Raw genomic sequence first — 27263 nt, forward strand, 5'->3', positions numbered from 1 at the left:
ATGGTGAAATGGTAATAATCCATAGTCATGTCATGCGGTTATTTTGTCAGTTCATTCAATGAAACAGACGGGGGAGCCATTGCCTTGCGAAAGTTAACTGTAGGAAGGGTGCTGCCAAGAGCTTTTTCTTTCTTTTAAATTTTGATCCAATGAAGTTGGCCTTGAATAAGGATTGATTGGGACTAACATTAATGTTACAAACATTTGAATAAATAAATAAAGTTTGGGTACTTCATTGTCTAAATTGTATTGCTCCTATTATTTTACTACAAATAAAACCACTTTTTTTAACAAAATTATTATTATTATTAAAGTATTCTCTTATATTTTGAGGAAATGTGGACATTGAAGAACCAGACATAGGCCTATATCATAATATTGTCTATTTGTTCGCTTGTGGCACACCCACTTTTTTTAGTTGCTTATGGCTTCTTTTCTCAGAACAAGAAATCAACTGTGGCGCAGGAAAAGTAAATCCACTTGACTCTGTGTAACGACAGAGAAGGATAGACTAGGCTAAATCGGGAATTTTCCTCTGACACACGTGAGAGCCCAAGAAAGAGAAGACAATAACGGAATACAACTTTATTAATCTTTGATTTAAAGAAATTTGAAATTTTGACTCGGCCTGTTGAAATATTTCGTTTTCTACTCGTTTGCTGTTACTTTAGTTATTCCGCTGTGCAGAAAACAAGATTTGTGGCCAAATTATGGTTGGTGGCAATAAACGCCTGCTTATATTGTCGAAGGAGGATGCCTGTTGTTGGCTTCCGCTACTTTCTTGATGCCTCTTTCCTGCTTGTTTATTCTTTTGAAAATGTATGGAATAACGAATAGTTCTGTTACAAATCTGCAATGAACGAAAGTCATCATTCGAGGAGATCGAATTGCGTGCTCATCTTTGGGTTTTATAACTTATTTGGAACAGTACTCTGTGTGGTTTGGTGTCGCTACACTTTCTTTCAACTCTTGGGTACGTCGGTGGCGTAGATAGCGCAGTGGTAAACCTTTTCTCCTCAACTGGAACCTGTATTATACCATACTTGGATAAAGTTTCTGAAGTTCCCACAATAACAAATAAACACATTTTACCGCCGTGGATTATACATAAAGAAACCCTGGATAACACAATAGTAGGATAAAGTGTGGTTTTCTGGAGAGGAGGAACGCGGAGTGTAAGAGGCGTCTAGAAGGATGCTGTTTCTTGTAAAATGGAATTGAATATTTTTTTTGCAGTTATTGTGGTGGTTTCTTCATTTTTTTCGAGTTTCAGCCAAGAACTCAATCCCAAAGGCAGAAATGTATGCAAACTACCAGGGTAAGTAGAATAACGGTTCTGTCGATTAAAAAAGGAGTTGCCTGCCTCTATCGCTCTCCATATCGTGCAGCTAACCTACTTCTTGATGCATTGTGCTTTTATTTATTGATTGGTCACATTGCAAAATACTTTTTTTGACGTTGTCTTTCCCGCCACTAACATTTTACATCTTTGGTATTGCGTACTAGTTGGTCGTATTTCTTTTCATATGTACAACATCTCCTTACACAAGAAGGAGTCCATCTGAACAGCCATCCCATCCAGCGTGGATAATGTTCCATATTTTCTTATAGGGGGCGCTATATATTGAATGACACTGGCCTGAAGTCGTGGCATCAGATAGTTCGGTGTTTCCCAACTCCAGTCCTTGAGTACCCCAAAAGCACAGATTTTGGTTGTTGTAGCCCGGACAAGCACATCTGATTCAACTTGTCAACTGATCATCAAGCCCCGAATGAGTTGAGGGAGTTTGTCCGGGGCTACAACAAAAATATATTCTGTTGGAGGTACTGAAGGACTGGAGCTGGAAAACATTGCGCTAAATGACTGAAAATGACCACACAAAATGTTATGGCTTCAGCTGCCAGACACATAGGAAAGTTATAGACTGAACGCAAACAGCTCAGAGTCCCAATGTTTTCAGTCGATTCTGAACACCATGAAGTGTGTGTGTGTGTGCGTGTGCGTTTTATATTTTTACTGGGTTCAGTCACAGGATGAATTGAGGGGAGTTGTTTTTAATTTATCATTGCTGCCCAGCATTTCTTATGTGTGTCCTCATGTTACTAAATTAGCTCTACTGTAGCTGTTGTGTTACTAAATTAGCTCTACTGTAGCTGTTGTGTTACTAAATTAGCTCTACTGTAGCTGGGCGTTGCTAAATGAGATCTATTGTAGCTGGGTGTGACTAAATCAGCTGTACTGTAGCTGGGTGTGACTAAATCAGCTCTACTGTAGATGGGTGTGACTAAATCAGATCTATTGTAGCTGGGTGTGACTAAATCAGATCTATTGTAGCTGGGTGTTTCTAAATGAGCTCTACTGTAGCTGGGCGTTGCTAAATGAGATCTATTGTAGCTGGGTGTGACTAAATCAGCTGTACTGTAGCTGGGTGTGACTAAATCAGCTCTACTGTAGCTGGGTGTTTCTAAATGAGCTCTACTGTAGCAGGGTGTTTCTAAATGAGCTCTACTGTAGCTGGGCGTTGCTAAATGAGATCTATTGTAGCTGGGTGTGACTAAATGAGCTCTACTGTAGCTGGGTGTTTCTAAATGAGCTCTACTGTAGCTGGGTGTGACTAAATTAGCTCTACTGTAGCTGGGTGTTTCTAAATTAGCTCTACTGTAGATGGGTGTGACTAAATCATCTCTACTGTAGATGGGTGTTTCTAAATGAGCTCTACTGTAGCTGGGTGTGACTAAATTAGCTCTACTGTAGCTGGGTGTGACTAAATCAGATCTATTGTAGCTGGGTGTTTCTAAATGAGCTCTACTGTAGCTGGGCGTTGCTAAATGAGATCTATTGTAGCTGGGTGTTTCTAAATGAGCTCTACTGTAGCTGGGCGTTGCTAAATGAGATCTATTGTAGCTGGGTGTGACTAAATCAGCTGTACTGTAGCTGGGTGTGACTAAATCAGCTCTACTGTAGCTGGGTGTTTCTAAATGAGCTCTACTGTAGCAGGGTGTTTCTAAATGAGCTCTACTGTAGCTGGGCGTTGCTAAATGAGCTCTACTGTAGCTGGGCGTTTCTAAATGAGCTCTACTGTAGCTGGGTGTGACTAAATCAGCTCTACTGTAGCTGGGTGTGACTAAATCAGCTCTACTGTAGCTGGGTGTTTCTAAATGAGCTCTACTGTAGATGGGTGTGACTAAATCATCTCTACTGTAGATGGGTGTTTCTAAATGAGCTCTACTGTAGCTGGGTGTGACTAAATTAGCTCTACTGTAGCTGGGTGTTTCTAAATTAGCTCTACTGTAGATGGGTGTGACTAAATCATCTCTACTGTAGATGGGTGTTTCTAAATGAGCTCTACTGTAGCTGGGTGTGACTAAATTAGCTCTACTGTAGCTGGGTGTGACTAAATCAGATCTATTGTAGCTGGGTGTTTCTAAATGAGCTCTACTGTAGCTGGGCGTTGCTAAATGAGATCTATTGTAGCTGGGTGTTTCTAAATGAGCTCTACTGTAGCTGAGCGTTGCTAAATGAGATCTATTGTAGCTGGGTGTTTCTAAATGAGCTCTACTGTAGCTGGGTGTTTCTAAATTAGCTCTACTGTAGCTGGGTGTTACTAAATCAGCCCTACTGTAGATGGGTGTGACTAAATCAGCTCTACTGTAGATGGGTGTTTCTAAATGAGCTCTGCTGTAGCTGGCTGTGACTAAATCAGCTCTACTGTAGCTGGGTGTGACTAAATCAGCTCTACTGTAGCTGGGTGTGACTAAATCAGCTCTACTGTAGATGGGTGTGACTAAATCAGCTCTACTGTAGATGGGTGTGACTAAATGAGCTCTACTGTAGCTGGGCGTTGCTAAATGAGCTCTACTGTAGCTGGGTGTTTCTAAATGAGCTCTACTGTAGCTGGGTGTGACTAAATCAGCTCTACTGTAGCTGGGTGTGACTAAATCAGCTCTACTGTAGCTGGGTGTTTCTAAATCAGCTCTACTGTAGATGGGTGTGACTAAATCATCTCTACTGTAGATGGGTGTTTCTAAATGAGCTCTACTGTATCTGGGTGTTTCTAAATGAGCTCTACTGTAGCTGGGTGTTTCTAAATTAGCTCTACTGTAGCTGGGTGTTACTAAATCAGCCCTACTGTAGATGGGTGTGACTAAATCAGCTCTACTGTAGATGGGTGTTTCTAAATGAGCTCTGCTGTAGCTGGCTGTGACTAAATCAGCTCTACTGTAGCTGGGTGTGACTAAATCAGCTCTACTGTAGCTGGGTGTGACTAAATCAGCTCTACTGTAGATGGGTGTGACTAAATCAGCTCTACTGTAGATGGGTGTGACTAAATGAGCTCTACTGTAGCTGGGCGTTGCTAAATGAGCTCTACTGTAGCTGGGCGTTGCTAAATGAGCTCTACTGTAGCTGGGTGTGACTAAATCAGCTCTACTGTAGCTGGGTGTGACTAAATCAGCTCTACTGTAGCTGGGTGTTTCTAAATCAGCTCTACTGTAGATGGGTGTGACTAAATCATCTCTACTGTAGATGGGTGTTTCTAAATTAGCTCTACTGTAGCTGGGTGTGACTAAATCAGCTCTACTGTAGCTGGGTGTGACTAAATCAGATCTATTGTAGCTGGGTGTTTCTAAATGAGCTCTACTGTAGCTGGGCGTTGCTAAATGAGATCTATTGTAGCTGGGTGTTTCTAAATGAGCTCTACTGTAGCTGAGCGTTGCTAAATGAGATCTATTGTAGCTGGGCGTTTCTAAATGAGCTCTACTGTATCTGGGTGTTTCTAAATGAGCTCTACTGTAGCTGGGTGTTTCTAAATTAGCTCTACTGTAGCTGGGTGTTACTAAATCAGCCCTACTGTAGATGGGTGTGACTAAATCAGCTCTACTGTAGATGGGTGTTTCTAAATGAGCTCTGCTGTAGCTGGCTGTGACTAAATCAGCTCTACTGTAGCTGGGTGTGACTAAATCAGCTCTACTGTAGCTGGGTGTGACTAAATCAGCTCTACTGTAGATGGGTGTGACTAAATCAGCTCTACTGTAGCTGGGTGTGACTAAATCAGCTCTACTGTAGATGGGTGTGACTAAATCAGCTCTACTGTAGATGGGTGTGACTAAATCAGCTCTACTGTAGATGGGTGTTTCTAAATAAGCTCTACTGTAGCTGGGCGTTGCTAAATAAGCTCTACTGTAGCTGGGCGTTTCTAAATGAGCTCTACTGTAGCTGGGTGTGACTAAATCAGCTCTACTGTAGCTGGGTGTGACTAAATCAGCTCTACTGTAGCTGGGTGTTTCTAAATCAGCTCTACTGTAGATGGTTGTGACTAAATCATCTCTACTGTAGATGGGTGTTTCTAAATTAGCTCTACTGTAGCTGGGTGTGACTAAATCAGCTCTACTGTAGCTGGGTGTTTCTAAATTAGCTCTACTGTAGATGGGTGTGACTAAATCATCTCTACTGTAGATGGGTGTTTCTAAATGAGCTCTACTGTAGCTGGGTGTGACTAAATTAGCTCTACTGTAGCTGGGTGTTTCTAAATTAGCTCTACTGTAGATGGGTGTGACTAAATCATCTCTACTGTAGATGGGTGTTTCTAAATGAGCTCTACTGTAGCTGGGTGTGACTAAATTAGCTCTACTGTAGCTGGGTGTGACTAAATCAGATCTATTGTAGCTGGGTGTTTCTAAATGAGCTCTACTGTAGCTGGGCGTTGCTAAATGAGATCTATTGTAGCTGGGTGTTTCTAAATGAGCTCTACTGTAGCTGGGCGTTGCTAAATGAGATCTATTGTAGCTGGGTGTGACTAAATCAGCTGTATTGTAGCTGGGTGTTTCTAAATGAGCTCTACTGTATCTGGGTGTTTCTAAATGAGCTCTACTGTAGCTGGGTGTTTCTAAATTAGCTCTACTGTAGCTGGGTGTTACTAAATCAGCTCTACTGTAGATGGGTGTGACTAAATCAGCTCTACTGTAGCTGGGTGTTTCTAAATGAGCTCTGCTGTAGCTGGCTGTGACTAAATCAGCTCTACTGTAGCTGGGTGTGACTAAATCAGCTCTACTGTAGCTGGGTGTGACTAAATCAGCTCTACTGTAGCTGGGTGTGACTAAATCAGCTTTACTGTAGATGGGTGTTTCTAAATTAGCTCTACTGTAGATGGGTGTGACTAAATCAACTCTACTGTAGCTGGGTGTGACTAAATCAACTCTACTGTAGCTGGGTGTGACTAAATCAACTCTACTGTAGCTGGGTGTGACTAAATCAGCTCTACTGTAGCTGGGTGTTTCCTAATCAACTCTACTGTAGCTGGATGTTTCTAAATCAACTAGACTGTAGCTGGGTGTGACTAAATCAACTAGACTGTAGCTGGGTGTGACTAAATCAGCTCTACTGTAACTGGGTGTGACTAAATCAGCTCTACTGTAGCTGGGTGTGACTAAATCAGCTCTACTGTAGCTGGGTGTGACTAAATCAGCTCTACTGTAGCTGGGTGTGACTAAATCAGCTCTACTGTAGCTGGGTGTGACTAAATCAACTCTACTGTAGCTGGGTGTTTCTAATCAGCTCTACTGTAGCTGGGTGTGACTAAATCAACTCTACTGTAGCTAAGTGTTTTTTTAAATGAGCTCTACTGTGGCTGAATGTTACTAAATCAACTCTACTGTAGCTAAGTGTTTTTTTAAATGAGCTCTACTGTAGCTGGATGTTACTAAATCAGCTCTACTGTAGCTGGGTGTTTCCTAATCAGCTCTACTGTAGCTGGGTGTGACTAAATCAACTCTACTGTAGCTAAGTGTTTTTTTAAATGAGCTCTACTGTAGCTGGATGTTACTAAATCAGCTCGCTGACTGTAAATGGGCCATTGACAACATCAACAATGCCGGTTCACACAATATTGTTTGTCAGTATTCAGTGCATAATAAAGTACCATGGGAAAGTGAGAAATGCAAAACAAACCCATAAAAAAGTGGGAAAGCTGCTATCAGATTTTGTCAGTCTCAAGAAACAAATATAATGTTGAATGAGGAGTTCAGTACTAGACGCCCTTCGAAGTGGCAAATCACAAATATAGGAGTTACGAAATACAAATGTGGGTCCTGCTTTATTTCAAAACCACATCTTTCACACAAAGAAAAATGGTCTTCTCCAGAGCTGTGATGAATTGAACTGTGTGTCAAAGGTCAGATGGGTTCAACCTTGTACATGAACAATGTGATTTATCTACATTACACAGATACCATTGACCACCTTGGAAACACCTCACTGAGTGTGGATCTGGTTCATAGTTTACAAAGGTTCATGGCATTAGTAAGTAAACTGTACAGCTTTTGATCCATGTTTGCATACCTTTAATCCAGAATTGTAAAGAATCTCTCAAACTCAGCTTACCTCCATGTCACAGGAGTAGCTTTGAGACATAACAGAGGAGATAAGCTGGCGTAGTTTTAGAGTAAAAAAGTGTGTGTGTCTCTATCGGTGAGTGTGTGTATGCGTGCACTCCCTGTGTCTGACTAAAGGCAGAATGCCATCCCCAACCCTTCAGAGGAAGGAAAAGTGTGGATGGGTCCTCTGGGAGGTCAGTGGTGTGGAAGCAAAAGGAGAGATCAGATCAGTGCCAGCAACTAGACCGCCATGCCTCTCTAATCGCACACTCCCCACTACTTTCTGGCTAGACGTGGGGTCATCTTAAAACAGTATTTGGTTTCTTTAAGATATTTTAGCTGTAGCTTGCCTGGCGCAATGGAACCAATAGATGAGTCCCAAAAGTGCAAAACCCTGTCCATCTGACACTCCAGGCTCAATGAAACACTGAAAGTTTAAAAGAAAACAAATACTATTTTGAGGTGGTGGTGATAGTGTTGGTGGTGGTAGTGATGGTGGTGGTAGTGATAGTGGTGGTGATGGTATCAGTGGTGGTAGTATTGGTAGTGATGGTAGTTGATGCTGGTGTGGGTAATTGTGGTGGGGGTGGTGGTGGGGATTTTAGTGGTGGTGTTGGTATCGGTGGTGGGATCAGTGGTGGTAGTGATGGTTGTGGTGGTGGTAGTAGTTGTGGTGCTGGTGGTGATGGTGTTGGAGATGGTATTGGTAGTGGTGATGGTGGTGGTTCAGGGCTGTGGCGTGTTGTTGTGCTACACTGAGTGTTTCCTGTCTTTTCTTCTTCCTCTCTGACACGCTCCTTTTTCTTCCCCTCTGTTTCAGATCACCAGGCTTGGTATGCTGCAGCGGGTGGGGGCAGCTAGGCAATGAATGTTTGACACGTATGTATACATATCAACATCAAAACCCAGTATTTCCATACCTCTTCATATTCACATTTGTTATGTATTAGTAACATCACAACAAAGTATTACAACATGGTAGGTTTTCATGTTGTGGATATTGCTAATAATAATTCAAAATTCACCTCCTCCCACCAGCTCTTTGTGTAGGGAACTTTACCTGTAAGGAGAATGAGGTGTGCGTCAGGCCCAATGAATGTCGCTGTCGCCATGGATATTTCGGAGCCAGTTGTGATACAAGTAAGCAACTTGCTTTTGTGATACTATATTTCAAACATATATTCAAATCACTTTCATGGCCATGACTTGTACTTTCATTGTCAAGGGAACCATTATGTTACAGTTAATAGTTGAAATTAATCTGAGCTGTCAGCTCTGAATGAATGGTGTTGAATATGCTGTCCTAAACCAACAGAAGGGAAATGTTGAAGCCATTCTACATTATAATCCTTGACTTGTGAAGTTCCAGTGATCATCTGAAAAGGTCTCTATCCTTCTTCCCCAGAGTGCCCAACCCAATTCTGGGGCCCCGACTGCAAGGGAAAGTGCCAGTGCTTCCCCAACGGCCACTGTGACGACATGACGGGCAAGTGCACGTGCAACCCCAACCGCTGGGGGCCCAACTGCGAGAAGCCCTGCCTCTGCCAGAAGGGCAAGTGTGACCAGGACACGGGCTCGTGCACATGCCACCATGGCTTCTGGGGCCCTCAGTGTGCTAACAACTGCTACTGCAGTCTCAACTCTGTTTGTGACCAGAACACAGGAAGGTGTAACTGTAGTCTAGGTTGGTCGGGGAGGAACTGTGCCATCCAGTGTAACTGCAATAACTCACCATGCGAGCAGTTTACGGGTCGGTGCCAGTGCCAGGAGAGACATTGGGGCCCGCGGTGCGAGAGGTATTGTCAGTGTATCCATGGGAAGTGCAACCAGGTGGACGGCTCATGTACCTGTACGCCGGGGTACCGAGGGAAGTTCTGCAGGGAACCGTGTCCCGCTGGATTCTATGGACAGAACTGCAGGAACAGGTGAGGAACCAAAACACTGGAGGGAAACATTTTAGTTCACTGGAGAGGGAGTATTATTCTAACAGAATAGGAAACATACATTTTTCATGAAAATGTAAGAGATGTGAAACATAAAAAGCCAATAATCCTAAAGCACAAGTTTTTCTCTTTATTTTTGCTAAGGATCTTAACGTTCAAATCCATATTATATTCTATCTATATTATACAGTGTTTTTTGAAAATATGAATTGACATAAGCTCCAGCTGATAACTCCTAACATATCTTCAACATGTTAGGTCATGGAGCAACAGTTTAATAGGGAGATACTGGGGAATTGGTGTTCACATTATATCATAATAATCATCCAATATGCTGAAGCCATTCAGTTGATAACCTTGTTCAGGGTCTGCAGAACTGGTGTTAAACAGTCGTGGCCAAAAATATTGGCACCCTTGCACTTTTTTCAAGTAACTCACAATTTTCCCTAAAAATAAGTTGAAATTGCACTGCATCGCAGTGCTAGCTGTGCCACTAGAGATTCTGGGTTCGAGTCCAGGCTCTGTTGCACCCGGCCGCGACCGGTATTCCTCCGACACATTGGTGCAGCTGGCTTCCGGGTTAAGTGGGTATTGTGTCAATGGCACATTTTTGACCCCCTAGACTTAATATCTGGTAGCACAGCCTTTGGTAAAAAATAACTGCAATCAAGTGCTTCCTACAGCCATTGATGAGCTTCCTGCACCTCTGTACTGGCAGTTTGGCCCTCTATTCTTGTGCAAACTTGAAGGGTGCCTTCTCCCAACTGCTGTTTTCAGATCCCTCCACAAGTTTTCAATGGGATTTAGATCTGGGCTCATTGCTGGTCACTTCAGAACAGTCCAGCGTTTGTCTTGAACCATTCCTGAGTGCTTTTTTTAAGTGTTTTTGGGGTCTTGTCCTGCTTTAAGGACCATGACCTTCAACGGAGACCCAGCTATCTGACACAGGGTCCGACGTTGCGCTCAAAAATGCCTTGGTATTTTCCTGATTTCATGATGCCATGAACATGTTCAAGACACCCAGTGCCAGAGTCAGCAAAGCAACCCCATATCATCACTGAACCTCCTCCATGTTTGACTGTAGGGAAGGTGTTCTTTTTTTGTAATGCTTCGTTTTGTTTTCTGTAAACATAGAGAAGATGTACTTTACCAAAACGCTCTAATTTGGTCTCATCTGTCCACAGGACATTCTCCCAGAAGGATTTTGGCATGTTCAGGTGTGTTTTGGAAAATTGAATTCAGGCTTTCTTATGTCTTTCTCACAGCAGTGGGGTCCTCCTGGGTCTCCTACCATATAACCCCCTTTCATTGAGTTGGCAACGATGGTGTGCGTTGAAACTGTCCTACCTTGTGTCTGAGCGTCAGCTTGAATCTGTGGGACAGTTGACCGAGGTGCTTTCTCCACCATTCCAACAATCCTTCACTGCAATCTTCCATCAAGTTTTCTCTTGCGGCCACGTCCAGGGAGGTTGGCTACAGTGGCCTGGGCCTTAAACTTCTAGATAACATTACATACAGTGGAAAAGTGCTTCAAGGTCTCTGGAGGTGGACTTGTAGCCTTCAGATTGTCCATGCTTGACTACAATCTTGTGTCTGACCTCCTCTTTTAATGATTTTTATATTGCAGGCACGTGCAACTCACCACAGGTGAGCTCATTTCCAAAGTAAAGGAGAATCACATGCTTGAAATGTAATTATTTCTAACTACTTCTAGAAGGTTCAAATAATATTGTCTGGGATGTTTTAGGATTTCTTTGTGGAACAAGCTTACTAAATTATTCAATTTTTTTTGTTTTGTTCAACTGCACACCAAACACATACATACAGTATGTGGATACCAAAATATGTTTTAATATCAACGGTTTTCTGGAAGAAATTGTGCATTATTTTACTAAAGTACAAAGGTGCCAATATTTTTGGCCACGACTGTACAACTGCAATGTAGCAACTTTCCCACACTTCTCTAACCTCAGTGTTGTAGATATTCTAAGGATAGATACAGGTGTATAATCTTAATTTGAGCCAGTTTGCTGCAACAGGACATGTGAATTATTATGTGGATTTTAATAAATGGACAATTTTGGAGGAGTTGATACATTTTTCTTAAGGGAAAATCAAGTCTAAAATGTTAAAGTGGAAATTACAAACTTCAGAAGCCTTTTTAAAACCTCAAATACATTATACGTTCTGCAACAGGGTGATCAAATTAAGATCCTACATCTGTACTACACACATTGAAAATGTATACAGGTCCCAAATGTAGCAAATCATCAAGTGTTATCTTACACATAAGGCATTGTTTTGACAGCACTAAAACTATGAGATATTACCAAAACTGACCAAAATGTCATCCAATAGTCATGCTGCTCCCAAATTGTGATGACAGACTCGGCTTTGTCCAAACAGCTCCCTATTTCCATATAGTGCAATACTTTCTCTCTGCACTACATAAGGAATATGGTGCCATTTTTCACACAACCAATGTTTCCACTTCCATTCAAATGTCTCCCCCTCTTTCAGCCTCTCTCCCCCCAGGTGTTGTCATGTCTCCCCCTCTTTCAGCCTCTCTCCCCCCAGGTGTTGGCATGTCTCCCCCTCTTTCAGCCTCTCTCCCCCCAGGTGTTGGCATATCTCCCCCTCTTTCAGCCTCTCTCCCCCCAGGTGTTGGCATGTCTCCCCCTCTTTCGGCCTCTCTTCCCCCAGGTGTTCTAATGTCTCCCTCTCTCCCCCCCAGGTGTGGGCATTGTAAGGGGCAGCAGCCCTGTAAGATAACCGAGGGCAGGTGTGTAACCTGTGAGAGGGGCTGGAACGGGACCAAGTGTGACCAGATGTGCCTGTCAGGCTTCTTCGGAGAGAACTGCCTGGATGTGTGTCCTCCGTGCAAAGACGGCCACTTCTGCAACCGCATCGACGGAAAGTGCTCCCACTGCAACCCCGGCTGGATCGGGGACAGGTGAGAGAGGCCTCACGCATACACCTGGAACCACAGACAGGGGTACACAGACAGACAGACAGACAGACAGACAGACAGACAGACAGACAGACAGACAGACAGACAGACAGACAGACAGACAGACAGACAGACAGACAGACAGACAGACAGACAGACAGACAGACAGACAGACAGACAGACACACACACACACACACACACACACACACATGTTCACATTCCATTAGGGTTCATTGTAGTTGTTTAGTAGGAGAGTAAATATTTATTGCCCTAATGGGTATTTAACTTTGTAGAATTTCAACATAACATTCCATGTCGACAGATGATGTGGAAAAACACATTATCTTTATTGTTTAGTGCAGTCATGTTGTCCACTTGTTCTCATGACAACATATCATTCAGACTTTTTGTATTTCCATTTCAAGCACTTGAAAGAATAATTTCAAAGATTTGAACTTGTACTAACCAATGCGCCCGTGCTGTGCTAATGTTCTGAGTGTGTACACATTTTTACAGTACTTTTCAGTATGTGATTTACGTAGATTCTGTCTTATAGTCACTACATCAGAGGGTTTAACTTGTGCTTGCATGGATTGCTAATGGCTCTGAGACATGACTCAGTATTTTCTTTGTTATTTTTTATCATTACAATGACTATAATCAATATTGCTTCATGTTGTGTCCCCTCCTGTCCTGTCCTCTAGGTGTGAGGTGCGTTGTCCCAACGGGACTTATGGGGATAACTGTGAGAATGACTGCAGACACTGTTCTAACGGCGTCTGTCACGTTGCCACCGGAGAGTGCCTGTGTGACCCAGGATTTTACGGGACATAGTAAGTCACGAGAATGAAACTCGCATCAAAGCATCCTGGTTACGCCTCCCCTCATGTCTACAATACTCAGACAGAATGTTCAACATTTTTTATTTTTTATGTACGCACTCATGCTTCACGCCTAGAGGTTTCCTGATTACATGGCCAAACCAGGAAACCCTTTAGACGCTAGCATATTTCTAGTGCTCAGGTCACTAGTGGTTGGAAAAACTCCTGGTTGTACTTACAGATGTAGGATCTTAATTTGACCCCTTTTGTCACAGCAAAATAATCCTGCAGCACAGGATTTGAATGTTTTGTCCATAATGTAGCTTGATCGGTGGTTAGGCTATTATTTGGCAAAAAGTAGGCTACATTCCATTTTTTATATAACCTTGTTAGTGTGGATTTTCTGTGAATCTGCATTTCAGGAAAATTCTCAGCATCAAAAGAGTGATCAAATTAAGATCCTATACATGAAAGTATTATTCAGTCAGCGCCAGTAGAAGTAGTCAGTCAGTGCAGAGGGAGCTTCATATAGTCATTGTAGTACATTACTAGTTTATTCTCTGTCTATTTCAATGCACCTGTCTCAGTCACTAAGATGTTGTATGTGTCTGTCTTCTAGCTGCAACATGACGTGTCAGATGGGTCAGTATGGAGTGAACTGTGCCCAGACCTGCACCTGTCACGACAACAACTGTAACCCAGTGTCTGGGGCCTGCAACCTACGTAAGGAAACCGCTCTCTGTATTTCCTCATTCACTTTTCCAGATCTGGGAGAACGTTAGGTCGTTGTTTTTGAAGGCAGCCATGCCGCAAGACTGAATATTAAGATGTAAAAAAGGTGTTCTTAGCGGAGTACTAAGGGCGTCAAACCCTGGTGCTTCTAGTGTTAAAAAACATTGGTGCTTTTAGTGTTAAAAAACCCTGGTGCTTTTAGTGTTAAGAAACCCTAGTGCTTCTAGTGTTAAAAAACCCTGGTGCTTTTAGTGTTAAAAAACCCTGGTGCTTTTAGTGTTAAGAAACCCTAGTGCTTCTAGTGTTAAAAAACACTGGTGCTTTTAGTGTTAAAAAACCCTGGTGCTTTTAGTGTTAAAAAACCCTGGTGCTTCTAGTGTTAAAAAACCCTGGTGCTTCTAGTGTTAAAAAACCCTGGTGCTTTTAGTGTTAAAAAACCCTGGTGCTTTTAGTGTTAAGAAACCCTAGTGCTTCTAGTGTTAAAAAACCCTGGTGCTTCTAGTGTTAAAAAACCCTGGTGCTTCTAGTGTTAAAAAACCCTGGTGCTTCTAGTGTTAAAAAACCCTGGTGCTTTTAGTGTTAAAAAACCCTGGTGCTTTTAGTGTTAAGAAACCCTAGTGCTTCTAGTGTTAAAAAACACTGGTGCTTTTAGTGTTAAAAAACCCTGGTGCTTCTAGTGTTAAGAAACCCTAGTGCTTCTAGTGTTAAAAAACCCTGGTGCTTCTAGTGTTAAAAAACCCTGGTGCTTCTAGTGTTAAAAAACGTATATTCCATTTTAAGGAATGCAGGATGTAAAGAAAACTCACCCCTGCCTACACATGACCATAGAGATCATATCAAATGTGTGCACTCTACATGAAGGTCCCAAATGTCTAAATAGGCAGTTGCTAACAGTGACGCAGCACATGTATGGCATGTCTGTCTGTGAGTTGGACGGAGACAGCAAGCACTAACACACGTTTATTCAGGTTACTGTAGTAGAGTTAACATGAAGGAGGCCTGATGGCCTTTCCAGAATGCCTGGTGTCCTTTTTTACGACTGTGTTTGTTGGCCTTGTTCCTATCCAGCCGGAGAGAGAGAGACAGGGGGTGGGGGGGTGGTAGGAGGGAGAGAGGGAGAGACGGAGGAAGGAAGTTGAGAGAGAGAAGGAAAGTAAGGGGAAAAGAAAGAGGGAGAGAGAGAGAGAGAGATAAAAAAGATACATAGAGTGAGGGAGGATGGTGAAGAGAGAAAGAGGGAGAGTGAGGGAGGATGGTGAAGAGAGAAAGAGGGAGAGTGAAGAAGGATGGTGGAGAGAGAAAGAGGGAGAGGGAGGGAGGATGGTAGAGAGAGTGAGGGAGGATGGTAGAGTGAGGGAAGATGGTGAAGAGAGAAAGAGGGAGAGTGAGGGAGGATGGTGAAGAGGGAGAGTGAGGGAGGATGGTGAAGAGAGAAAGAGGGAGAATGTTAGGGAGGATGGTACAGAGAGAGAGAGAAAGAGGGAGAGTGAGGGAGGATGGTGGAGAGAGAAAGAGGGAGAGTGTTAGAGAGGATGGTACAGAGAGAGAGAGAAAGAGGGAGAGTGAGGGAGGATGGTAGAGAGAGTGAGGGAGAGAGGATGGTAGAGTGAGGGAGAGAGAGCGAGAGAGCGTGAGGGATGATGGTAGAGCGGGTGAGGGAGGATGGTAGAGAGTGGGAGGATGTTAGAGGGAGAGAAAAATGGAGAGAGAGTGAGGGAGGATGGTAGAGAGTGATAAAGAATGAATAGAGTAAGAGAGAGAGAGAGAGAGAACTGGAGGAGGAAAAGAGATGGGATAGCGGGAGTAGAGGAAACGAGGTCACCAGAGGTTTCGGCAAATGGGCATGTTGGGAAGCGGCGATGATGTCACTGGGTCAGGCCATTCAGCTGTGCCAGGCCAGTCCCTTCCTTTATCCAGCTGTGAACATAGAGGCCCTACACGCAACACCAAGGACACACAACTATTCTCCCACAGCCTCTATGACAGCAGAGGGACATAGAGGGCCAGGGGCCACCAGTATTTATCTAACTGCTAGGTTAGTGACAGTGCCATCTGGCTGCAGTGTGTCTGTGGTGATTAAGGCTGCATCTGAAATTGCTCTCTTTTTACACTGCACCACTTTTGATCAGGGCTCCATAGGCCTAGAAATGCTTATCAATCAAATGTATTTATAAAGCTCTTCTTACATCAGCTGATGTCACAAAGTGCTGTACAGAAACCCAGCCCAAAACCCCAAACAGCAAGCAATGCAGGTGTAGAAGCATGGTGGCTAGGAAAAACTCCCTTGAAAGGCCAGAACCTAGGAAGAAACCTATAGAGGAACCAGGCTATGAGGGGTGGCCAGTCCTCTTCTGTCTGTGCCGGGTGGAGATTATAACAGAACATGGCCAAGATGTTCAAATGTTCATAGATGACCAGCAGAGTCAAATAATAATAATCACTGTGGTTGTCGAGGGTGCAACAGGTCAGCACCTCAGGAGTAAATGTCAGTTGGCTTTTCATAGCCGATCATTCAGAGTATCTCTACCGCTCCTGCTGTCTCTAGAGAGTTGAAAACAGCAGGTCTGGGACAGGTAGCACGTCCGGTGAACAGGTCAGGGTTCCATAGTCGCAGGCAGAACAGTTGAAACTGGAGCAGCAGCACGGCCAGGTGGACTGGGAACAACAAGGAGTCATCAGGCCAGGTAGTCCTGAGGCATGGTCCTAGGGCTCAGGTCCTCCAAGAGAGAGAGAAAGAAAGAAAGAAAGAAAGAAAGAAAGAAAGAAAGAAAGAAAGAAAGAAAGAAAGAAAGAAAGAAAGAAAGAAAGAAAGAAAGAAAGAAAAAGAATTAGAGAGAGCATACTTAAATTCACACAGGACACATGATAAGACAGGAGAAATACTCCAGACATAACAGACTGACCCTAGCCCCCTGACACATAAACTACTGCAGCATAAATACTGGAGGCTGAGACTGGAGGGGTCGGGAGACACTGAGTTTTATGTGTAACCAGCCTAGAAAGGCAGGGTGCTTCTAAATCATGAAGGAATTATGGGGGTAAAGGGAATCGTAGCAGAGGGGTAATAGAGTGAGTGAAGGATAGGGTTCAGTGGATGCTTCTAGAAATCAGTTAAGTGGATCCACAACAGGAGATAGATAAAGAGACGGGTGATTTTTAGAGCGGAGGGCTGTTGCATGCATGGCTGAATTTAACATCTATTACTTATCTCTATTGGATATCTCTTCAATGCCCACTTCATGGTACAGACTATATGTCGACAGTATTTACATAGTGCAGAAAGTCTTGAGTTTCAGCTCCAGAGTCTTGGTTCTGGGAGTTCAGGGAGTTCTCACAGAGAATGTCAGTTGGCACCAGATATATACAGATGGCTCTGGTTGGTAGTGGCAATCTGTACCAGTGTGGCACACTCATAAACCCCTGCTTGTGTCTGTCTGTCTGCTGTTTCAGAGCCTAACCAGCGGATGGGTGTGATCGCGGCGGGAACCCTGGTCTTCTTTCTGCTCATTGTCCTCCTCTCACTCCTCTGCTGCTGCTGCCTCTGCAGAAATAAACACCACCACAAGTGAGTGACAGACACAGGCCTGGTGTAGGGTGAGGCCGCGTGATGGGATGGAGGGTTAGAGAAGATTGTGCCATTCCTTGTTAAAATAGCAGAGGGCTACATCCTTTAAAGAGTTTTTACCCTTTTATCTTGTATCGTCACTGTCGGAAAAAATTAAATAGGCACAAATGGAGTCAGTATGATAGTGTGTGTGGTCAAGTGGTCCATGGCATGTAGCTCGTACTGCAAGCGTGTCAATGTAGATGAACCTCACCCACATTTGAATCGGTTTGTATGGTTTAGTAATTTAGTATGTTTTCCATGGCGTCACCCCTCCCTCTTTCCCTCAGTCCTGACCAAGACAACTCTACCAACAGTAAAAAAGCCAGGCGGATCCTGTGTGGACGATTCAGCCGAATCAGCACCAAACTCCCCCGGATCCCACTGAGACGGCAGAAGCTGCCTAAAGTAGTCGGTAAGCCCTAATCCCTCCTCCCTGATAGGCTACTGCCTTCACCATGCCAAGACAGAGGCTGCTTTTGTGTCCCAAATGGCACCCTATTTCTTAAGGGCTCTGGTGAAAAGAAGTGCCATTTTGGACACTAACAGAGCCACTGTTGCTGTCCTCAAACCTCCTTTGTTCATGTCTCTTGATGACCTAATAGTTTCTGTGTTTCTAGTCATTACAAACCTCTAACTCTTCAGCAAAAGAGAGAGAGCATTTTCATTTTCCCTTAGCTCTGTGACCTGTCTCTGTGACTATGTTGTGACTATGTTGAGTGGTTTTCAGGCAATGAATAGGGTTGAAAAGTGTACTGCAGCTGCCAAATGGGTTTGGGGTTTCATCTGAGAGGAATGCAATGGTTGCGGGCCTTATTATTCTTGGCACCTCTTAAATACCATGTGTTCATATTATTACAACCCCTCACTTCCTCTCTCCTGAGCTCCTCTTCTAGTGGGATGAAGGCTGTGTTATTAAGAGAGACAGAAAGGGTCAGTGTAGTGGTGTGGTGCTCAGGTACGTCTGATTGGTGTTAAGTGATACCTTATCAAAGGCTGCTATGTTATTAGTAATGTGGAGAGTAGCTCCTGTGTGTCTGTGTGTGTGGAGAGAGGGAGGTTTGGATTGTCTGTCTGTCAGGACCCATCTCAGGTCAGCTTTAAGGACATTACACATTGCTTACATACTGAATAACTCTTCCCTTTCTACCCAGATGCCTTCTGGAATCTTTAGACAGTCCAGACACAGCCATGTTCTGAATCGGCGTTGGCCAGGATGCATTGGCTCTGCTATGTAGGAGATCAATTGAATCATGGACATCTGCTTCTGAATGCATGGATGGTCTGAGTATAGTATATTTTGAAGGGCCGGAGAAGTGCCCTATTTGTGAACATCATTGTAGTCACTCTACAGAGTAATAGTACACCTTTTAAAGCGGTCGTTAAAAAACCAGTGGCGATGAAGGAGTTAAACAGTGGTGACCTCGTTTCACTTCTCTCTTTCACAATGAGTAGCATGTGCTTCTTCTCTTCTTCAGCTGACTAGTTCAGCTAACAGCTGTCTTCATCACGCCTGCATAGAAACACACACTGGAACAGTATTGTCTTTGTCAGAGACTTGTCTTGTGTCATGGCACATTAACAGCATTTTTTAAAACACCCTCAAAGTTTACTGTAACTTATAAACAATCGGCCAGAGGCTTTAGAAATTGCATTTTGTTAAGTCAGAGCGTCCGACCTCCTTTCAAACAAACAAGCCCTTTCATTCTTGTATACACAAAGCATATGCCATGCCTGGGTTGCAATCAACTAGAACAAACTACCACTTTGGGAATTTCAGAGAGTAGAATAGAGTTTTTGGTCCAAGCCAAAACCAATTCTCTCTTAAGTTTTCCTCCCTCACATTCAAGAATACATGACAACACACAGCTATAAAACGACAACCCAATTCATTTTACAGTCATTCTCCCACTGAAGCTTCTGGATCCTCCTCTTGTTCATAAGGGGGATAAACTGGTCAGCCTCTCTCTCTCTCTCTCCCTCCCCAGAGTAAGGCCACTCTGTTCTGCTTTCCTCGTTGCCTGCCTACAGAAGCGTGGCCTGCCTGCCAGCGTTTTGAAACTCTACCCTTCCTGGGGCTCCTTCAGTCCCTGCAACATTCCGCAGGAGGCCCACTGGACTCAAAACAGGAAGTGGCCAAATTTACCCCAACCTGTGTCAGACCTATGATTTATCCACACTGGGGTCAACACACTACAACAGACGTGGCAAAGCAAAATGAAAGAGGAATAGGGGAGAAATAGGAAGAAATCATGTGTGCTGTTTTTGCATAGGTCATTTAGCTCCTTCATACACAAACTCTCACCCATCCCAAGATAAAAGGAAAGAGAAACAGAGGGAGGAGGACGAGGAAGAAAATGTTTGCTCATAGCTCCTCCGCTCCTCTGCTTCTCAATACGTAAACGTTGCCCCATCCCCCTCATCTACCTATTAAACCTCCAAACTGCTTAGACTTTGTCATTCCATGCCCTATACTATAGCTAGCTATCTGACGCTCGGCTGGCTGGCTTCCCCCATTCCCATTCCGTGGCACTCTTTTTTTCTACGTGGGCTCTGGTCAAAAGTAGTGTACTATATAGGGGATAGGGTGCCATTTGGGATGCAATTACATGTCCGAATGCTTCCCTTTGAAAAGTGATGTAGAGTGGGACCACCTGCTCCAGTGTTGTTGGCCTCACAGGCAGCTATTATAGGACTGTGAAGCTGGGGCACGGTTGTCCAACGTTGGCCTCTGTGTAGGCAGGGCTTTGGGCTTTCAGTGGCGTCCTGTCTCTCTCTTAAGAATGAATGTGGCTCCGGACATTTAATCTGGTGTGAACATCCAAGGACAGCAGTTGTTAGTTTACTGTTGCGTTAAGATAACGGAGGCTTAGTTACTTTACAATAGACCCTAGACTCGTAGGGGGGAAAAAGTTAAATATAGCCTAAAACGGTTCTTCTGCTGTCCCCATAGGAGAACTCTTTGAAGAACCTTGTATTATTTCTACAGAGGGTTCTACTCGGAACCAAAAAGGGTCCTACTTATCGGTTCATAGGTTATCCTATGGGGACAGCCGAAAAACCCTTTTGGAACCCTTTTTTCTAAGAGTGTATACCAGGGGTCGGCAACAGGCGGCCCGCGGGCCCCCCAAAGTTTTTAGTAAAACTGTGATTTTAGATTTTGGTTAAAAAAAAGAAGAAGACTGTAAAATCACCAGGAATTCAGATAGAAATGTGTTTAATTTAGAAAAGTATTCCTGATGAATAAAAAATAAAAAAGAGACATATGTGATCGTGTCTCAATGTAACCAGGGTAGGAAATGACTTATTTTCAAATACAACCTCTTTTTGGGCTTAGTTGTGGTCAATTTGCAGTGTATGAATTATTCCAATTATGTCCTGGCCCCCGACCACCTAGTTGCCTACCCCCGCCCTATGCTATACCAATTGGCCACTGCACCAGTATGGTCTGTCTGCTATAGTCTAGTACAGCATGTGGTTAGTTAGTCAATGAGCTTAGGGCCACTCTGCTACCCACATTGCATGGGTATTGTCTGTTCTCTTTAGTCTATCACAGAAGGGCTGCTACAATAGAGAAAGTGCAAACCACTCATAAAGACAGTCAGACATATATATGTATGTATGTATTTATCGCCTTCATTGAATTTGAGCAAAATATTTTTTTGTGTTGAAGAAAAGCAGCTATGAAGTTATTTCCCTGGATAAATATCTGGGTGGGTATTGTTTACAGTATATTGTTTCTAACCTACTGCCATTGCTACAATCCAACAAATGTAATCTACATCAAGTCAAGTTCCATTAATATAATCATCCAGTCACCATTGTACAGTAGTATTGCAATTTTTCCAGGAACAATATCTGAAGTGTTCATTCCGAGAGTGTGCAGTCTGCTGGATATCCTTACAATAAGCTCAGCTGTCAGTGGAAATTCCCACCAACAAAGTCCCCTGATTTCACTAGCGTTGTGAGAGTAATAGAATTCTGCTGCCCTTGTGTTGACACATCTCCTGGTAGTCATTTAGTTGTAGCTGTACTACACCTGGCGATGTTGTTGTTACTAGAAGTCAGTTGTTTTACAGTTTGGAAGATGACGTCCATGCCACAACCATATCTTATACCACAATAAGGACCAAAATGGAAATATGTTGTAAAACTTTATTGGTTCTTCCTCGATGATTTTACATGCAGTAAATCTGCTTGTGTGGCGGAAGTATGTTTCAAACTGTCAAATAAATCAAATTCAATACATAGAGACTCAGGGTAGTTAGAGAGGATCTTTCAGCCGAAACACGGTTTAGGGTTAGCTTGGCGTCAGCGGAGAACAAACGGATGGGCTCGTGTCATCGGGTGGAGGGGGGATGTATGTAGACGAATCTGATGTGGTCAGTGTCCAGTTAACGCCCAGTCACACACAGTCAGTTAGTCCACTGCCAGATGGGGAAAGGAGAAGAGCAACCACAGGCGTCCCAAACAGAACACAGCTGTCCTCAGACTGAAGGGTCAGCAGAATACACCAACATCGAGGGAGGGAGGGAGGGAGGGAGGGAGGGAGGGAGGGAGGGAGGGAGGGAGGGACGGACGGACGGACGGACGGACGGACGGACGGACGGACGGACGGACCTAATTTTAGGAAAAATAGCATTTGCTAGCTAATTTCTCAGTAAATACTTTTGTTCAAAGAATAGATAGACCAGATATTAAAATGTCCAATGCACACCCACAAATCAAGGACTTGATCATACACGTCATCACAGAACAGTTTTATATCTTTTCAAACATAACTTTGTCTCAAGCCACCATTTATCTTTCATTACAACCCCAACACACCCCACAACATCTCCATCTGTTGTTATTGTTAGGTAGTCCCATTCCCTTCCCCCTCCTTCTCTGACCCTGCTTCTCTGTGTCCTAACCCCTCCAGTAGCCCACCACCCGGAGAACACATTCAACTGCAGCTTCATCGAGCCCCCCTCTGTAGCCGAGCTGCCCAGCCCCTCCTCCTGGTCCTCCCAGGAGTCCTTCGATTCCTTCGAAGAGGAACCCAGTGATGATGGCCCTGTGTACTGTGTTCCCCATGAAGGTGAGTAATTACGCACGCACAAGCAAACACACTCTCACAAGCACGGACACATGCACACACACACAATGAAGGTGGCCCCGTCTAAACTATGTGAAACCCCATGAAGTCGTCAGGAAAGAAAAACAAACACTGTGATTTGATTTGAAACGGCAACTTCACAAATAAACAGATGTAGGCACGGACGGATGCATGCACACTCACACGTACTCACACTCTTGGACTGGGATTTGTTTGTCACAAGGGCACTGTGAGTCACACACCTCTGGAAAGCTAATTAGATGAATAGGATAGTAAGTTCTCCTTATCGTGTGCCATTGAGCCCAGTTGCTTCCCCCATGTGTAATTTTTTATAATAAAAAATAAAGTTCAAATTATTAACGGCAATAGAGAATGCTGGAAAATATGATGGGCGTGGTTTTGAGTGGTTTTGAGCAAACATACATTTGTAAATTTACACAACAAGCTTGTTCAAATTCAGCTCACCTCGAGTAGTATGTGTTGGTTTAATGTACAATTGTAAGGCAACCAGCTGCAATAGGATTGTGAGTTTGCTCAACATTTGAGCATAGCTGAACCAAAGTACAGTGTAACCTTCCAAAGGGAAACATACTTTTATTTTTTATTCTTATAGTTCTTATACATTTATACATGTGAGCAAATTTGTTGACTGAACAAACGTTCATACATTAGCTCAATTTCTTTTCCTGACAGAATAATGCGCATTAAGCAATTAGTTACATTTGCTTTTTACAGTGTGGCTGCAAAAGCATGAACAGGAAATGTAATGGTAAATTTAGAAAATGACACATGTCCAATTCATGACTCACTCTTTGCAGTTTGTTGGAAAATATCCATGCCCACCAGTTTTTTCTATCGTTTGGGAAGTTAGATTTCCCAGAAACAATTGTAGTTAAAGACATGCTCCGGTACTTTGGCAACCAAATAAGTACTTTTTAAACCTCCCGCTTTGGGCTGGATGTGTCAACGTGTAATTCATACATGCATAATCTATGAGCAGAATTACTGTCTTACCTCAATTAGCCACGAATCCCTAGTTTGAAAGTGACTGTTTTCTGGAAGCTGTGCTTGCCATTTTGAGTACTGCAAGCTTTGACCCGTAGCAATTTGAGTTCCAGCCAATGAGGTTCCATCCCCTTGCCATTTGAGTAACAGCTAGCAAGAAACCTGCTCAGCGGTTTCCAATGAGGTTGCAGGTTGGGCCCAATGGCTCAGTGGACACAGCAGAGAGAGAGAGAGAGAGAGCATTGGCGTGGTGCACATATCTGCACATATGTGATGATATGTTTTCGGGAGCACCAAAGTACCTTAGAATATCTTTAATAATTCTTGGAGGTCTCAATATTGCTTGATATTATTTTCAAATGACAGTAAGTAGAGATACTGTATGATACAGTATGTTCTAATTCTGTATTTATAATGAACACACATTCTAAATACTGTAAACATGCCTCACATCGACATCCTTTATCCCTGATGATGCAGTCATACTGTATTTCCTGACCACCTATGTATGATTACAATCCAATCTAAACCTGACTCTCATCCATGTTCTCTCTTCCTGTCCTATAGAGTCGCTGAATGAGAATAAGGTGAAGTGCAGTCCCCCTGTGGCTGAGATGCCAGCAGCAGCCTTCCACAGTGAGGATGATACAGGTGGGTATACCTCCCTAAAAGACACCAGCGCCACCACCTACAAACCCCAGGATGGGAGTGAAGCGCCCCTCAAGTCCTTAGACAGCGAGGGCTCCACCAGCAGTTCTGAGTCAGCCATTGGGGCCCTTTATGCCCGCATTGCACACCTCTCCAAGAATTCCAAGGAGGAAGAGGATGGGGGCGACAGCATGGTCACCATCGAGGTCAAGGGTAACAGGAAACCACCGTCCCCGGGGGGAAAGACCAGGACCAAACCACGCCCGCCGGACCCCTCCACCAAACCCAAGGTGTCGTGGATCCATGGGAACAACGGGGGTACCACTCTCCAAGTGGAGAAGCCAAACCAGGGGGGCAAGGGGCTAACATTTCCCAAGGTGAAGACAGCCAGGAGCTCTAGCAACAGCTCAGCCAAGAGCGAAGAGAGGCAGAGGCTGAAGGAGAATTCCAAGGAGAAGAGCAACCAAGAGGAAAAGGGGACGGTGGTCAACGGCTCCCCTAGCAAACACAAGGCCCACTGGGTGGGGAGGTCCGGAGAGAACATGAACCACATGGAGCACATCAACGGGGTGGTGCAAAACGCTCTCAAGAAGATTGGCAACTTCCACAACTCCGATAAGAAGGCAGCCGCTGTGGAGATCCCCAAGGAGGCGCCCAAGAGCCCCAAAGTGATCCACCCACACATGAACTCAGAGGCCGCCACACTCCTGGCCGCCCAGCTCAAGGAGAAGACGCAGAGCATCACCCGGAACGAGGGCACAGGCCTGGTAAAGACCAACGGCCTGTCCACCCCGATCCTCCGGGGCCGAGGAGACCGGGAAAAGCCCACCCCTCCGCAGAAGGCCAAACGGACCACCGCTCCCACACCAGGCCACCAGGGCTCCAACAAGCCTCTGCTGCCTACCACCACCAGCCTCCAGAAGATGGTGGGTGTGGGGGTCCCCAAAACGGACCCAGCTACCCCCGAGGTCGCCCCCAAGAGCCCGGAGAAGCAGGACTTGAACGGCTCTAGAGTGGGAGAGGGTTGTGGTGGTGCGGGGGACCCCATGCTAAAGAAGACCCCCATCAAAAAGCCTCCCCGAAAGAAAGGCAAGGACGGGACTTTGGATACTACTCTGGAAACTAAAACACCGACAAAGACAGCGATTATGCCACCGCAGATAGTCAAATAGACAGTTTTTTAAAATTGTTTCTCACTGACAGGACAATGGTGAATTAATTACTTTTCTTCCAAAGGAGACATGCAAAAGGACTTACTTGGTGGTTGTTCATCAAAGGAATTTATTATTTTTGCGCATGTGTGTGCTGTGTGTCCAGAACCAGTGGAAAGTAAGTGGAACTTGTTTTTAAACTGTGGTTCTTCTCATTGGTGTGGGAGTGGGTTTGTAATATATTGAGCTGTATACCATACTAGTATTACATGGACTGAAATTGAAAGTAATTTCATGGACTCTTTTCATAAACCTGCGATGTATCCGTTTTCCACTACAACGACAAACATAAATGGGGGAGATGGCTGACAGTGGCAAGCAATCATATTTAATTTCCTCCATATTTCTCCAATGCTCACAACTAAGTATTCATGTAAGAATCTCATCGTTGTATCATTATAATTTAAAAACTTTTTTCCTCAATATTCTGTGTGATGCAATCAAATCTATGCAATGTAAGTGAGGTGAAGTAAGGCTAAGTTGAACCATGGTACTGAGAATACAAGTACAATATTTTTCAGTTTGATTTAAATTAGCCAGTTACACTCCATAAAGGAGATTGTTGACCTCTTTTTTTTTGTCCTTTTTTGTTGTTAATATGTTGCGTAATACAGAAAGTACAGTATCTAGCTCGTCCTGAATTGCCCTGTTCTTCAAAAAGATTCTCTCCTTTGGCATTTTATTGTCTTTAGAGAGTACATTCTTTCACAATTTTGTCAGTCATGGTTTGTTGGCGAACAAATTCACTTGTTGAACTCAAGCAAACTGTTAAGGAAGCATTACGTTGTCATTCTGCTCCTAACAGAGCTATGGCCTCATGAGACTCGGCAATTCATTTTTGTCCTCTCTAATTGTTAATCGTTTTTGGTCCGTATCTCTAAGGCCATACACTGTGTTAGGTCCTGTTGTCCCTTTTTAGAGGACATTCTGGGATTTTCAATGATATCACATGTGTGGGGGTGTCATCTTCATAAAAAAACAAATCTGGTTCAAAATGGCTCTATTACAATTTCCATCATAATTAACACATTTTATTGTGTTATAATCATTTTTGTGAGTTTGATATTCAAATCGTTTCTAATAAGTAAATATCTCAGGAATAGTTTGGTAAGTTTTCAGAGCAGTGTAATACATTTTCCACATAAAATAAGAGTAACTTTTGGATATGCTCTCTTTTTACAAGTAATACCAGCAAAAAGAATGCTAAGCTATCTTTTCCTTGTGCTTATCGAATAGCTAGCTAGTGTAAATGCCATACTTTTAGGTTCTTTACAAATCCTTCCTTCAATCTCACCCACCTACGGGTAAGCAACGCCCCCGTATCAAGAAGTAATAAAGAACATCCTTGCATAATGTTTCATAAAGGGCATGAAACAATGGCTACAGTGCTAGAGGCGTGACTACAGGCTGTATCACCACCGGCCGTGATTGGGAGTCCCATCGGGCGGTGCACAATTGGCCCAGCTTCGTCCGGGTTTGTCCGGTCTAGGCCGTCATTGTAAATAAGAATTTGTTCTTAACTGACTTGCCTAGTTAAATAAAACATTTTAAAAATGTCATGATGGATTAGTCATCTGGTGTTATCACAATGTTGTCTATTAAGGCTGAAGGCATTGTGGAAGTTTCCCTATAAAAAGGCAGTGATCATTGTCCTAATGGATGGAGTCAGTCTGGTCAGACAAACAACTTTTGGTTGTGAACTGATACCTCCCCTTTCTGCTGCTCAGATACATTAGTGCATTATTATTCTGTGGAAGGCCCTAAGTAGCTACATCTTCTCTGATTTATAAAGGCATGGTATAGTGTAACACTCGCTATAGCAAGTATTTCAATTGCGATAATAAATAGAAAAGCAATAAAGAACATCCTTGTCTTACA

General features: G+C 43.6%; 1 protein-coding gene across 1 annotated transcript; it reads left to right on the forward strand.

Annotated features, from left to right (window-relative positions):
- Window positions 1-517: 517 nt before the first annotated feature.
- LOC120063399 (scavenger receptor class F member 2-like) lies at window positions 518-26873 on the forward strand. The gene is made up of 11 exons (XM_039013763.1): window positions 518-1318; window positions 8192-8250; window positions 8410-8511; window positions 8777-9296; window positions 12049-12267; window positions 12971-13099; window positions 13707-13810; window positions 17270-17384; window positions 17714-17838; window positions 22345-22503; window positions 24094-26873. Exons 1-11 carry the CDS (start codon window positions 1212-1214, stop codon window positions 25344-25346), a joined length of 2892 nt encoding a protein of 963 aa, XP_038869691.1. The 5' UTR covers window positions 518-1211; the 3' UTR covers window positions 25347-26873.
- Window positions 26874-27263: the final 390 nt, after the last annotated feature.

This window comes from Salvelinus namaycush, chromosome 18 (genome assembly GCF_016432855.1).
Source record: "Salvelinus namaycush isolate Seneca chromosome 18, SaNama_1.0, whole genome shotgun sequence".
Taxonomy (NCBI): Eukaryota; Metazoa; Chordata; class Actinopteri; order Salmoniformes; family Salmonidae; genus Salvelinus; species Salvelinus namaycush.